Below are 14,583 nucleotides of genomic sequence, written 5' to 3' on the forward strand. Positions count from 1 at the left end.
TGCCAGTGTATGGCAGGTCTGGAATTTGCATTCCAGGCTTGTTGTGCTCATGTGTGAATCTACTACTCTTTCAAATGTTCATGTTTATTTTACCTATAGTAATTTAGACTTATAATACAGGTCATGACCTCCATTCTTTGGAAAGATTCCCTCTTAGTAACGGCTTCATTAGGGCACTTTTAACATAAACCCGTGGAGTACCTTCTCTGCAGAGCTCTCATCTACAACCTCAAATGACCCATCTTCTGACATGTGGAACGTTGCTGGTGGGTACAGCTCTGGAACATAAAGTATGAGAACCGTTACAAGATGTGGGCAGAAAGAAGGGTGTTTTAACCTTTTATAATGAAGAAGCTAAAACTGTTAGGTATGGAACTGACTTCAGTCAGAACACTTGGCTCAGCAGCACTAGCTCCACATAAGAGCCTTTATAATAAAAGACCTGGTGACTAACCTTTATGGAGAGCGGACCACCAAGCCAAAAGTACACTGTACTAGAACTTACTATACTACCTATGCACCCCCAGCCTTTGCCTGAATGTGGTGTTGCTATATCACCTGAACTGAGGAGTAGGCAACAGTGCAGCATAGAAAAAGCAGGCAGAGCGTAAACCTGACACTAGGCCATAGCAAGGCCCACCACTCTCCTCCCCATGACACAAATCCCAGCTGCCAATGTCATTTGTGCTACCTATGCCACATGATGGCCATTCACACTTTGGTTCATGGAGGAAACATGATCTCTATTCATGATCTACAGAGAAATTTTGCAGAAATACTTCTATTATTCTAGTCACCTCCCATCAGCCCATTTCACAACAGCACCCTCTACTTCTCAGAATACATACCATGTGGGATGAAGGGGCGGTCACTTGGTGGGTGCAGCAGAAAATGTTTCTCTCCCGAAATCACGCAGTACAAGTTTTCATAATGGTCTTTATGCACTACAGTTGGGGAAAAATTGAGGACCTGCTTAAGTATCATGAAGTATATTAAAGACTTTCTCTGAACAATGTTTCTAAAAGTGTATCCCTCTCCATCCTTGCCCCCAAAGCCAAAAATTGCAGCTGAAAGCACATTCACTGTAGAGTACATACAAGATGTCACTGCAGCAGATTCTCCTAGCCAGAAATTCACAGCATCAGGCTTTCTTCCTGCATGGAAAAGAAAACAGCAATGAATTTGACAGAGGCAACTGGAGCTGTGCTCTACTGCATGCAGGATCCCCAGGTGAACACCTCCCCACCCACTCAGGGTACATTATCCCTTTCATAATTTACCTGCACAGAATCACAGCAGCACTAGTCAAGGCCAGGTTGTGCTAGCTTAAGCAGATCTGCAGCTGCAACAGCAGCAACTGCTAGGCTGATGGTACAGAAAGTCTCTTCTATCCCTCTGCCTCATTCCCCTGCATCCTACAAATTCCAGAGGCCCTTACCTGTGTTAATCTATCTACCATGAAACTATGTTCATAATTTCCATGGAAAGCACTCTAACTGAGCCATTGGTTCCTCATGCTAGAAGCCCTATCAGCCAAAGCAAGATTTTGGAGTCATTCAAAACGAGTAGCAGTATTCATCCTTTGGGAAGCACAACCACAGAAAAAGAATTCAGGATGAAACTGAAGAATTACTTGTAAACATGAACAGTTAAATAGGTAGTGCAAAACTTCAATGGAAGGAGGATTTCTCTCTTTACCAAGGGCCTTGCTCATCCAGGATATGTCAGGCTCCACGTCACCTATGAGTTCAGGGAATTCCTCAGTCAGGTTCGAACACTGTTTCTGCACATAGAACACCCCTGGGGAAGTTACTTTCTTCTCCACAATATCCAAGAAAGCACCGAAAGACATGCGTCGTTCCTCCGGCATAACAAACCGGTCTAGGCAAACTGCATCGGCATAACCATTTGGAGTCACTGCCACACTCACCAGCTTGGAGCTCATTACCGCCCTGCAGCAAAATAGACCAAAAGTTCAAAGCTGTGCAATAAACACACTTCAGACAAAACCCCAAATGGGACACATGTGCCTGTCTTCCAAACACAATTGTGAAACTGAGTCTTCTTACTGTTTAATAGTTATACTTAAGAGTATGTATAGAGCAGAGGTCTCCAACAGGTAGCTTGCCAGCTGCTGCAGATTAGTTATGCATCTGCTAGAAAGAAAAGACTGCAAAAAGATTTGCTCTACAGTTTTTTTTCCCACTCAAGCTTGTGTTTCATAGGATTTGTCTCTGTGCTGCTGGACTGACAGCTTTATTACTGGTGCTCTTCTGCTGCTAGAACAAAACTTGGTAACATGCTGGGGGAGGGCGGTAGCTCAGGATTTTTTATTATTATTCAGAAATAGCTTTCATTAAAAAATATTCCATGACCCCTGCTCTAAAATTTATATCTGAAGCTACTGATATAGTTTCCAAATTTATTCCTACCTCAGGTAAGTTAAAGTCCACTTCTTCAGAGCTGGCCAGTGGTTGACCACATTCCGAATTAAACATGGTTTGTTTGGGCACACCCATTCCCGATAAAATTCCAGGGGAGAGGGAGGGCCATCGAGGGACGGCACAGACTCTGTTAAACACAACTCTGCTCAAGAAAAACAAAAAAAAAGTAAGAAGGAAAGAAAATCACTTCTGTGAACAATCTTGCAATAAATTCAAGGAGCAACAAAACTGCTTTACAGAATTCTTCACTATAGCTCTTACAATTATGGCAACGTTACACCCATTTAAGCCAGTTGGCTTGGAAGGCTGTAACTCTTAGCATTACTATGTCTCAAAGTTTCCTGAGAAGTTGTTAGTTACTATGGCCTAAATGGCAGATGGACCCTGTACTCTTGCTCAGCTTACTGCCTGAATATGCGTTACTCTGATCATACGCAGGCCATCCCAATCAGGCTCCGAATTATGACTTATCCCTACTGCAGCCACAGCAGGCCCTATGATTCTGTTGCATGATGCAAAGAACTTCCACATCAGCACTGTCACTGACTGGAAGACAATTAACACTGGTGTGGAATCTCTCCAGGAGAGTCTCCAGCTACAACAGAGATAACAAGTCCCATGGAGGCTCTTTCCAGGGGGCAGTTTGGTGTAGTGGTTAAGTGTGCGGACTCTGGGAGAACCGGGTTTGATTCCCCACTCCTCCACTTGCAGATGCTGGATGACCTTGGGCAAGCCATAGTTCTGATAAGAGCTGTTCTTGAAAAAAGAGCAGTTTCTGTCAGAGCTCTCTCAGCCCCACCTACCTCACAGGGTGTCTGTTGTGGGGAGGGGAAGGGAAAGGAGTTTGTAAGCCACTCTGAGACTTCTTTGGGTAGTGAAGGGCAGGGCATAAATCCAATCTCCTCTTCTTCTTCCCTGCGTAGCCATAACGCATGCACCATCTCAATTCTCCTTTTGTCTCTTCTGTTCCCCTGGGTCTAATACTGCATGCACAAGATGTGCATTAATCAACCTAGAATAGCTAACATTCATTACTTCTGTACTCACAGCTGCTGCTATTGTGAATTGGAAGTCTGTGCCACTTATGTGCTAAAAGTAGGGGAGGCACAGATATAATGACCTTTACCAATCTCTGAGCTGACAGTTACTAAAGGAAACCTAGTTCCTATTAAACCACAGCAAGTATCTTCTTATTGATTCCCTCCTCTGAAAGAGCTCAGCAAATCATTCTCTCCACTGACTGCTTGTGGCTCTGGCCTGTTACACCCAGAATGACTTGGACTTTGGGGGTCATGCACCAATAAAATAGGAATGCTGGCTTGATATGACAGCTTGAGTAGCCAGCATTCTAACTACCCAGCTAGAATATCTCCAGGCCCACGGAAAACCAGACAGTCGGTTTAAAAGATCTGGTTGCAGAGTCTCCAAGAATCTTCAAGCCACTTAAGAACCTGCACACTAAACAAGGTATTGTTTAAGTAAGGGACTATCTCCTAACTTGGGAACACTGCTCATTTACATATCAGTGATTCAAATAACACTGCAGCTCTTTGGAAATGAAAACAGGTGCCTGAAGTGAAGGTGGCAGTGTTCCCTCTGAGCTGAGTTAATGTGAGCTAGCTCACAATTTTTTAGCATCCGGCTCACACATTTTTGTCCTAGCTCTAGAAGGATGGCTCCAGGGCAAACTAATTTATGCAGCAGCCAAATTGCTTAGTCACAACTTTAATGCCAGTAGCTCACAAAGTAGAATTTTTACTCACAAGACTCCCAACAGCTTGGAGGGAGCATTGGAAGGTGGTTGTGAAATTTTTCAAAAAACTTCAAAACATTTAGCAGCACCTAGTCAAGCAATAGTGTAAGGTGGCTTGCATAGACACAGATTTAGAAAGGTGGCATCGAAGATTCATTTAAGACCTTGGCACAGATGCTCACGTGGCATATACAATGAAATACTAGCCTCTCAGCCATTGAACCGAAAAGCTGCTCCCACTCAAAAGGACTATATGCCTACTGTAATGAGTGCCAAACAAATGTATAGCCTGTTCCAACGATTTTAAAGAAAAATTAAAATATTATACTGCTGGTTTGACAAGCGTGGGGAGAGAGAAGAAATATGCCTTTAATATCCATGAGCAAAGACTCCGCACAGAAAACCATAACAGCAGTAATCCACGAACTGAATGTGAAGTCCAGCACTCCCAAAGCACAAAACAGTCTCCTTTTAAGAATGGGTGGAAATAAAATAGCCCTGGCTGGGAGACAAGCACAGGGACGAAGAGACAGGTCCTGACTGGGTTGGGAAAGCCTCAAATGAAGGGAAGAGGTGGGATTTTTGCAGCACTTCCTGTGCCAATAACGGCGCGAACCTCCGTGCGCCATAACATGGAACTTCTCGCCTCCCAGGCGAAGAGCGACTGAGGGAAGCCAGCCACAGAAAGGGCAAGAGAGCAAGATTCCAGTTCAAAGAAGGGCAGTGTTATTCGTTCTCTCTCTCTGCAGAGAGCGCTCACCCCTCGTCTCGGCCGCGAATCCGGCCAGGCACTGCCTCACGTGCCGCAGCACCTCCCCTTCCGCGCCGGCCGCCGCCATAGAGCAGTGAACGGGCGCGGGGGTTGTGCTGCCGGCTGCCGCAGGAGGCGTTCAGGCTCCGCCTTTCTCCCTCCGTCTGCAGCCAACCCGCACACCAGAAGCAGAGCGTCCCATTGGCTTTGCGTAAAACCTCGTCGCCCTCTCTGCGCCCCGGTACGGGAGGGGTGACCTTAACTCGCGGCTGCTTTTGCTTGGCCCTTCTGGTGCGGCTGATATTTTTAAAAATGTCCCTGTGTAGATCTATGGTGCAGCCTCATTTGGAATACCGTGGACAGCTCTGATCACCCGTGTTGTTCTGAAGCAGCAGACTAAAGTTTGAGTCCAGTGGCATCTTTAAGACCAACGAAGTTTTATTCAACACTTTAGGTTTTCTGTGCGCACACACTTCTTCAGATACAATGAAATGGGCATACAGCATAATGAAGATATTTAACAAATTCAAGGACCAAACAAGAATAGCGAGCTTAGTTTATATGGATTCCATTTGTTTGGGTTTAATTCTGGGGAAAACATTGTGAAGGAAATATGTCAGAATGGGAGACTGATGGGCAGATGTATCCTTGGGATACATCTCCTTGGGAGGAAAGCGATGGCGAACCTAAACAGCATGATAAAAAGTAGAGACATCACCCTGCCAACAAAAGTCCGCGTGGTCAAAGCAATGGTATTCCCAGTAGTCATGTATGGCTGCAAGAGTTGGACTATAAGGAAGGCCGAGCACCGAAGAATAGATTATTTTGAACTATGGTGCTGGAGAAGACTCTTGAGAGTCCCTTGGACTGCAAGAAGAACAAATCAGTCAATCCTAAAAGAAATCAACCCTGACTGTTCCCTGGAAGGCCAGATAATGAAACTGAAGCTCAAATACTTTGGCCACCAAATGAGAAGGGAGCACTCACTGGAGAAGACCCTGATGCTGGGAAAGATTGCAGGTCAAAGAAGACGGGGACGGCAAAGGATGAGATTATTAGACCGTGTCATCGAAACTGAGCCAACTTCAGAGGACGGCGGAAGACCGGAGGGCCTGGCAGGAGCTGGTCCATGGGGTCGCGAAGAGTCGGACTGGACTGTGCGACTGAACAACAACAACAACAATCCTTAATTGTGGAATGCTGAGAGTAATTAACTGAGACCCTGCCATTATGCTCCATCCATTTCCTCTCAAGCATGGAGGCGACCCTTACAGCATCTTCTTCTTTGAAGCTGAAGAGTTCTCTCCCGTCCTCAGACCAGAGATCCAACCAAGATGCTTAGGGCCCATGGGTTGGAGCACCTCCATGAGGAATGCTGAAGAGCCTTTTCTATTTAGAAAAGAGGGGGGGGGGCGACAACACATGATAGAAATTTATAAAATCACGCATGGGGTAGAGTTAGTCCAATTGCATTGTTCACTAGGTGTCTTACGCTGTTATGATTGCCTTGTTCTTAATTTTGTAATTTGCCTTGAGAATTCATGAGAACCCGCGTTTGAGCATATGCAGAGTGTGTGAGTGACTGCAGCTGAGCAGCTTAGGCAGCCAATGTTTTCTCAGAAGTGAGCATGAAAAAAAAGTTGGGAGCATACGTAATTAGCTAGCCCTTTAAAATCTAGCATAGATATCACTTGTTCTTTCTTTAATACTGTCTTTAATAATAATACTTTCTTTAATAATAATGCTGTTGGACAGCAGTCAATTCAATCCAAGTAGGTTATTGTTACATCAAGAGATCAGGCTACAGCTTCCAAGCAGGTGCTTTGGCACTGCGTAACTTTACGTACCTTGGGCCATTTTGATATTTAATATCGTTGTTCTTTCCTTCGGATGGTCGCATCACTTCTGGGTGATGTGGTTGTGGCGCACGTGCACTTCCGGAGCGGCGCTGGAGTCCCCCGCTCCAGCGCCGCTTCGGACTTGGCAACCCTAGTGCTGCTGGCTATCACACAATCCCCTTCCCTAGTATTTTCCCCGATTTTTCACTACAGGATCACCTCATCGTGTCAGAAGGTAACATATTACTCCACCAACGATACATCCTGCTCATGCAACTGTCACTGTACTATTCTATCTAATTTCTTAGCTCTGTATTGATTGTGTGATTGTTTTATTGTATGTGTGTGAATTATTTAGTAAAATAAATCAGATTTAAGATCTAGTCTCCTGGTCTATTTCTGGGAATCTGAATAAAGGACTCTGGTATACAAAGGTCATTGCTCCTTTAAAGCCTATTTCCATTTAATATTCATAATTCCCCATCTTTATTAAGGTAATAAGGCAATTTGGCTAACAAAACTTTGTGGCTGCCTGAGGAAATTAACCCTGGTCTTTCCTGTCCTAGTCCAACACTGTGATTAGATTGCTCTACTGACTGTCACCTACTACATAAACCAGTCTCACCAAACACATCCACAAAAATAACTAGTATGTAAAAATTTGCACAACTGCATAGGCCATCTCATACCTATAGTTAGTTTGTTGTTTCTCTCAGGCCACTGGCCTCCCACAAAGCATCCTGTTTCAGTTTACAAATCTTCCTTGCCTAGTTGTCTGGCAAGATTTGACATAAATTCAACACATGCTCCTAAATTATTTACAGTAGACCCTTACACCATTCATGCATTCACAGCTATGTCACTTATCCACTATCCGCAGCCCAATCCCGTGAGGTGGTATAGCACAGTTTGTCTCCTGCCTGTTTTTACTCCTATGATACCATAATTATAATCATTACATTTTTGAAGGAAAAATGAGGAATTTCACATTACCCTTTTTAACCCGTTTTTAAGACGTTTTTGATCTGTCACGGAGTAAACCGGTATAGGGCTGCCATTTCACACATGGCTTTCCCCTTCTGGTAAAGATCTGGATCTGAAGCGGTTTGCCATTTCAGACTGCACCGCTTTTTCCTGGCCGTTTTTCGCCCGCGCGGGCGATCTCCGGCTTTTTTTAAAAAAGACGTTCGCTTTATAGCGCTATAGCACTACAACAAAACACTCCAGCCATTCCAATGGCGTTGATATACTGCTGTTCCGTTATAGCGCTATAACACTATAGAGTGAACGTTTAAAAAAAAAAAGCCGGAGAATGCCCGCGCGGGCAAAAAACAGTGGGAAAAGGCACATCGGAACCGGGAGAGGAAACTGAAGACTACTTGGAAGCGGTTGACAGGTAAAACGCTTCAGCCCCGTTTCTTAAATGGGACAGAAGTGTTTGTGTCTGAAATTGCAAATATATTCCGGTAGGGAACCGGTTCTAAAACGGTTCTGTCTGAAATGACAGACCAGAAACCGTTTGGGAACCGTTCCTCTTCCGGATTATATCGTCTGTCTGAAATTCCTCAATGTCTCCCAGTTACTCATGGATTTCATCATGCATGGTAATATTGAGAACTGACCCCCTGAAAATGGCGACAGTCTACTATAGAGCTTCTTGTGACTTAAAACAGTGGAACTGGCAGACTGATCAGTAATACTGAATGGTATATATTTATTTCCTGGAAGACAGAGGTATGCATTTTGAAACTAAGAATTCCAAAACTTCTTAATGTGGTGCATCAGACTGGGGACACCTGCTGGGTGCTATGTCTGGGCTGATGGTAAGCAGTCTCTGGGCAGATTTACATAAGCATGTACAACATTGACTTGAAAGGAAAAAATATTTGAAAACATTGTGTCTAACGTAATGCACATTAAAGTTGTGGTTATCAGTTGGTACTGGCTGATTCACATTAGCATATCAGTATTGTCATGGTAGTGAGCTTGCTTCCCTACCCAGGTCCAGTTCATAAGTAACCAGGAAGAAAAAGCCAGGGACCCAGAAATAGATATTCTGCAACATTCTGCACTCCCAAAGCCCCTTAAGATGGCAGCTGTTTTGAGCACTGGCACAGAGATATCTTTTTGTAACAAAGGATCACACTTTTTATTGAAACTATTTAAGACACAGAGTACAAATGAGTACATAATTAAAAATAGCCCCAGAAAGGTGGCTTACAGTGCAAAACCCCCACAAACATAAAACAGGTATTTCAAATAATTAAAAAAGGCATTTTAAAGGTTTTTTTTTCTCTTAAAGCCAAGGTAGAAAAAACACATTTATAAATAAAAGTTTCAGGTTTGTTATCTCCTTTTAAACCAATGGACAGTGAAGAGGGAGTGTAGAAAGAACACAGGAAACAAAGGGATGTCCACCTGGTGCTTGTGGCATAACTTAGACATGCTAAGTAGACATGGCTTATTCCTAAGGTTGCTGCCCCATGCATCACACTGCCTGTGATTTACAGCGGATTAGCCTAGTATAGAAGCATCCCAGTCCAGAATATTATACACAAAAGTCCCATATTCTGAATACTTTTTTTTTTAATCTACAAAAAGAACAACTGAGTCAGCAATACCTGAAGGGCCACAAGATGATGATGCTTCCCTCCAACTAAGTTGTAAAATACTGGAAATGCAGGATGCTGGCGCTCCAGTGCCTGGGCATCGGTGTACTAGTATGTAATGATTAGGTTTATAATACTTTCAACATAGGCCTTAGCAGTAGCTTTTTTGTGGCGGGAAGTTTATTTATTCTGGAACATTGGAGTGAAAGTTGTATCTAATAGGATCAGCTATTAGAGTGATCTTCAGTAGAAAAGTAAATGATTAGAATCAAGTGGACAATTAAAACAGCCTTATCCAGTAGCACCAGTTGCATGTATCAAAAGCTGGTGTAAACACAATTTGGTTTTCAAGAACAGGCCATTTTGTCCCATTCAAGTGCACAGGTATTTGTTCACTTTTCTAAGGACTGTCTTTGAAAAGAAAAACAGCATACACAAAGAAATCATTTTCAAGTTACCCTGCTCAGAAATATTACAGGAAGCATGGAGGTAATACATAAGTGATAGATCCAGGGTCTTGGACATACTTTCCACACTTGTCTTAATACATTATGTTTGCATGCACATAGTTTAAAGAAAATGGTAGAAGTAGGCCAGAGTCAAATACTACACGTATTTATATTTTTCCAGCTTCTCAGTATCTTTGGAAGATTTCCTAATGGGGATCATGGACACTTGTAATATAACTTGCATGCAATGTAAAACAAAATACAGTTAGCAGAATTACTTTACTGACTTGTAACTAGGGTTGCCAGGCTTGGCCTAGCCAGCAGTGGGAGACTGAAGCAGAGGGGGGGACATGGGGGGAAACCATCACCCGCAGCATGATGTCACTTCTAGGAAAAACCTGGAAGTGACGACACACCTCTCTAGGAATTGCCAGAAGCGCTGCAGTAAAGCCATAGCTTTTTCAGCGATTTCTAGAGAGGGCTGGCATCACTCCTGTTTTTTTTCCCAGGAGCGATATGCTGTTGCTGATGGTGTGTTTTTAAATTTTTACTTTTCTCCCTCCAGCTGCTGGAGTGCCAGCAGGCATATGACAACCTTACTCATAACAGTTATTCCTTACAGTGTTCCACAATTGATACTTGCAGCCGGCAGCACGGTACCACCAATGAATAAAACATTTTCTATCCAAGTATTTTCTTCAGATAAAGCAGCAGCTTTGCAAAAACAAATTCTTATGACATCAACAATGATTTAGGGCTTCTGCTGGATGACAGTCATGCTAAGAAACTCATGGGAGCCAGGTGGCCCAAACAACAATCGGCAGAGGAAAGGCATTCCCAAAATCTTCCCAAATCATGAACACAAGTGGGAAAAGTAGGGGACACATTAAAAGACTTAAGAACTACAATCTCTTTCCAGTCTTTAATCATCATCAACAAATTCCTGTCCAGTTCTACTTAACTAAACTCTGTCTCTGGTTAACTATCTCTTTCCTATCTAAAGACTATTCATCCATGTTTTGCCTCCCAAAACAATTTGTAGCTGCACTACAAGTTTTCTAGAGGTCTTGGCTCTATTACTAAATGTATTACTGGAAACTACAGGCCAACTCATACATCCTTCCGTTCCGTATCTACTTACTTAAGGCCACACAAAACAATTCTAGTTCATTTCTCACACCATTATTTTGTTTTCCCATCTTGAATCATGAAAGCAGACAGTGCTGAATGTTAAAAGCAGTTTCACATGAATTATCCAGTGGAAGCCCCGTTTTGACATCAATATAGAACTTGTTTCATTTTGCTTTTTTATCCAAGAGCATCCCAAATAAATCTATTGGGTAGTGTCCATAGAAAGCCAATCAGAAACTTGAACCTGCTCTCATACCAATATATTTGGCAAATTCAAAAGGTTAAATTAAGGAACACCACACCAAGAACCTCCAACTCTGTGGTATCACAGGATACCAGAAAGCTCTTTGACCTGAGTATGTATATGCATGTTTCCTGATCACTGAACATTATTTTCACAGTTTAAATATAAAACAGACATATTTTGCCTTTTAAGATCTTTCCTGTACAGGCAAAAGACAATCCTAACTTTCACTTGATGGATGGCCAATCGTTGCTACCTAAATCACGTCTCTGACCGATTCCATGCTCCTTTATGGAAGGAAAGGACTAGCAGGACCTCAGTTTGGGTGTCTGTATCTTAACTACCAGTCAAACTCTTTCTGTGAAATGTCAAAGAAAAATATCTAAAATAAGCACAAAAGTTCTAGGAGAGGTGTACAGAAAAACACACACAAAATACCAAGTCGCCAGCCTTGGAGTTCAGTTATGGGTGGCTGGCCAAGCCAGCCAAGGACCTCATGAACTGCAGCTCCAGTCCTGAGATCCACCCTGTCTCAGACCAGAAGCCCTGCTATAGGGGTTGTCAGTTAAGAAATTGCCTGGATGACAAGTCCAAAAGTGAAGGAGGAAAAAGCCAACTAGAATAAGTCGCTCTCAGTCTCTGACCAAAAACCCAGCAGCATTAAACACTTTGAAGGACAGGTATTTTTAAAATGTTTTCATCTGTGTCAACCAGCACTTTTGGAACATGGTAAGACTGATAATTCAGTAAACTAGAAATTGTGTTGCCCGAGAGGGAACGAGAGTAGTATATAAGAGACTTGCATGCACCTTTTAGAGGGCTTGGACAAGACTGATAAGATGAGGTGGCCACTGAACACAATAACCCATGCATCTTTCATTCCCACTCAACAGATATGTATTTTTAAAATTGCATTTCTTCCCAAAGATCTATAATAGAAAAGGAAATGGAAATTGTCACAGCAGCTTGTATTTGGTACCCACTTACACTTGATAGTTTTTTGCCATTAGCCATGGAAACAAATGAAAGGATCCCTATCTTGGCAGGCTAGGCATGTCTTATGCATCTCTTGAACAGTGCTGGAGAGCAAACAATCTTTACATTCCCATTAGGATGGAACAAAAGCTACAGCCATCCTGTGTTTTCTTGTTTTCGTTTAAAGAGCCCGCCCTCTACCCGGGTGCCCTCAAGATCTAAATCTCCCAAGATAGAATTGTTTTAACATCAAGAAACCTTTATACAATTCCAGTTGGACAATGTGGCTAAAAACTTCATAAAAGATTCTTCAATTACTCTGAAACACTTTAATGTCTGACAAAAGATCAAGTTTCATTTTTTAAAAAATCTGAGAAAATGTTAAAAACAGGCTTTTTAAAAACAAAACAAAACATGCTGTTCTATTTAGAAATAGCCTTGTAACAAATCTCCAGAGCTTGGTCCAAAGGGTACATCGTCCTCTGGAAGCAAGTGCATATATAAGTAAAGCACAGGCCTTTATTATCGAAACCAAAGACAGAGGATATTAAGAAGTATAAATAGGAAAAGGTCTCTGTGTAGTAAACCTAGGCAATAGGGAGTGAAATTCAACAAGGCAGGCAGCAGCAGAAAATACTTTAGTAATCCTGCCTGCTATTCTATGAATCCATTTACTGTAACAAAGTTGTCTCTCACTGAGGATAGCGAGAAGGCTACAGAAAAACAGCCACGGCTACAAAATGTAGGTAAAACACTGAGAGCTGTAACCACAAAAATAAATTAATAAATAAAAAGTTTAGCAGTCTGTACATTGACCAAGACAAGCCTAAAGGAGGGAGTGATTGGTGCCATCTTTATCTCTTTCAAAACCAACCATTTCAGATTGGGCCACAGATTACAATAAAGTGTGTTGTTTGTTCCTGCAGAATTTTTTTTTTAAAGCCTAACTTAAAACATATTGCCTGGAAGAAAGTTCCAGGCAGTTTTTCTAAACAATGTTCAAAGAGAGGAAGAGCACACAAAGGATCAGTACTGTGACCAGCACATTTTTCACAGACGGACTCTTAAAGAGCATTGTTCCTTATTTAAGGGAGGAAAAAACCTCTTTCCAAAGAGGATAATGGCATTCAATCCCGGGCTTCCACCATGTACTCAGTTTTCCTGTGTGATTATCACTTCAAAAAGTTCATTTCGACTTTTTAGACTTTTTTATCCATACGTCGTTCAACAGCTTGTAGTAACAACTTGGAGTATTGTTCCAACAAAGCAAGAGTCTGCTCATCCCCAAAATGCTGAGGGATTGATAAGGGGACACTGCTTTCCTCACTCAGTGGCATCACAACAGAATCCTGCTGATTCACCAACATCACCTTTTCCTTTTGGAGTTCTTTCCCATCCTTGAGGGAATCTAGTTCTTTTTTCATTAGAGAGAAGGTCTCAGTCAAGAGGCCAGCCATCTCATTTTTGTCTGCCGAAGACTCCAGGTCAGCAGATACCTAAGAGGCCAAGAAAACAAGAGTTTTATTTACTTTTATGCCCACACTGCACATTATATTGGTGATCTCAAAAGCAGCCTCAGGCAAAGGGGGGGGGGAGGTTGGATTAGGGCTGAAGCACTGAGTAAGTGGAGGTGCAGCTGGTCCTTGCAGCAGCAATTAATCCCAGTAGAAAAAGGGGAATGCTGGCACCCCTGGCAACACTAACCAAATCAATTTAAAACAGAATCAAACTAATTCAGGCTAATCTCCAACCCATCTGCTGACAAACGCTTGAAAGCCAGTCCCACCGTTAAATTCATGCTAGCCTGGCCACTGACTAGCCTAGCCCACTACCTTCAAACAGCACTCTCTATGGAGACTGCTACAGTTACATTCTGATGCAGACAAAAATATGCATATATCTGATCCACAGAGGATTTTCACATGCTGCTTCAACAGTTCACCTCTAACTCATCCAATATGTTTTTTCTTTGAAACTCATCCAATACGGATAGTCATATACAAGCACTGTGATGTGACCAGCTATTGCAAATGGGTATCTTACCACATGGTACAGATGGATGGCCTTGCGCATGCTGTCTTGGAGCTCTGACACAACATGCTTGCACTGCTCAATACTGACAGAAGAACCTCCTAGATAGGGGAAAAGACAAGACAACACAGGATCTAAGCAGTGGATATAAGTGTCCTCTCACCTGTACCTATTTGTTCCCTACAGAAAACCTCTGCTGAAAATGTAGCTATCTTAAATTTCCAAATACTTTTAAGGGAATGTATATTTTCATCCTCTAGCCACTTTCAGAAAGTTACCTCTCCCTCTGCGCATATAATCCAGTGTGTCACATGTTGCCCAATCATTACACCAGTTCTGGAAGCGTACTGTACTGCAA

The 14,583-nt window shown here is 42.6% G+C and overlaps 2 protein-coding genes across 2 annotated transcripts in view; both read right to left on the reverse strand.

Moving 5' to 3' along the window:
* LOC107111822 (cytosolic phospholipase A2 beta-like) overlaps positions 1-5,036 on the reverse strand; it is a 235,253-nt gene extending 230,217 nt beyond the window's left edge. Inside the window, exons 1-6 of the mRNA XM_015412860.1 lie at positions 4,958-5,036; positions 2,433-2,586; positions 1,699-1,952; positions 1,098-1,154; positions 849-944; positions 202-278 (exon numbers count right to left, since the gene is read on the reverse strand). Coding sequence (XP_015268346.1) covers positions 202-278; positions 849-944; positions 1,098-1,154; positions 1,699-1,952; positions 2,433-2,586; positions 4,958-5,036 — 717 coding nt within the window. The remainder of the gene's footprint in view (positions 1-201; positions 279-848; positions 945-1,097; positions 1,155-1,698; positions 1,953-2,432; positions 2,587-4,957) is intronic.
* A 3,968-nt stretch (positions 5,037-9,004) lies between these two features.
* Positions 9,005-14,583, reverse strand: part of MAPKBP1 (mitogen-activated protein kinase binding protein 1) — a gene marked incomplete at its 5' end in the record, with an annotated part of 105,257 nt that continues 99,678 nt past the window's right edge. The window contains 2 exons of the mRNA XM_015412861.1: positions 9,005-13,690; positions 14,238-14,326. Of these exons, the coding sequence (XP_015268347.1) occupies positions 13,394-13,690; positions 14,238-14,326 (386 nt within the window). The remainder of the gene's footprint in view (positions 13,691-14,237; positions 14,327-14,583) is intronic.

This window comes from Gekko japonicus, unplaced genomic scaffold, assembly GCF_001447785.1.
Source record: "Gekko japonicus isolate JY-2015 unplaced genomic scaffold, Gekko_japonicus_V1.1 scaffold1254, whole genome shotgun sequence".
Taxonomy (NCBI): domain Eukaryota; kingdom Metazoa; phylum Chordata; class Lepidosauria; order Squamata; family Gekkonidae; genus Gekko; species Gekko japonicus.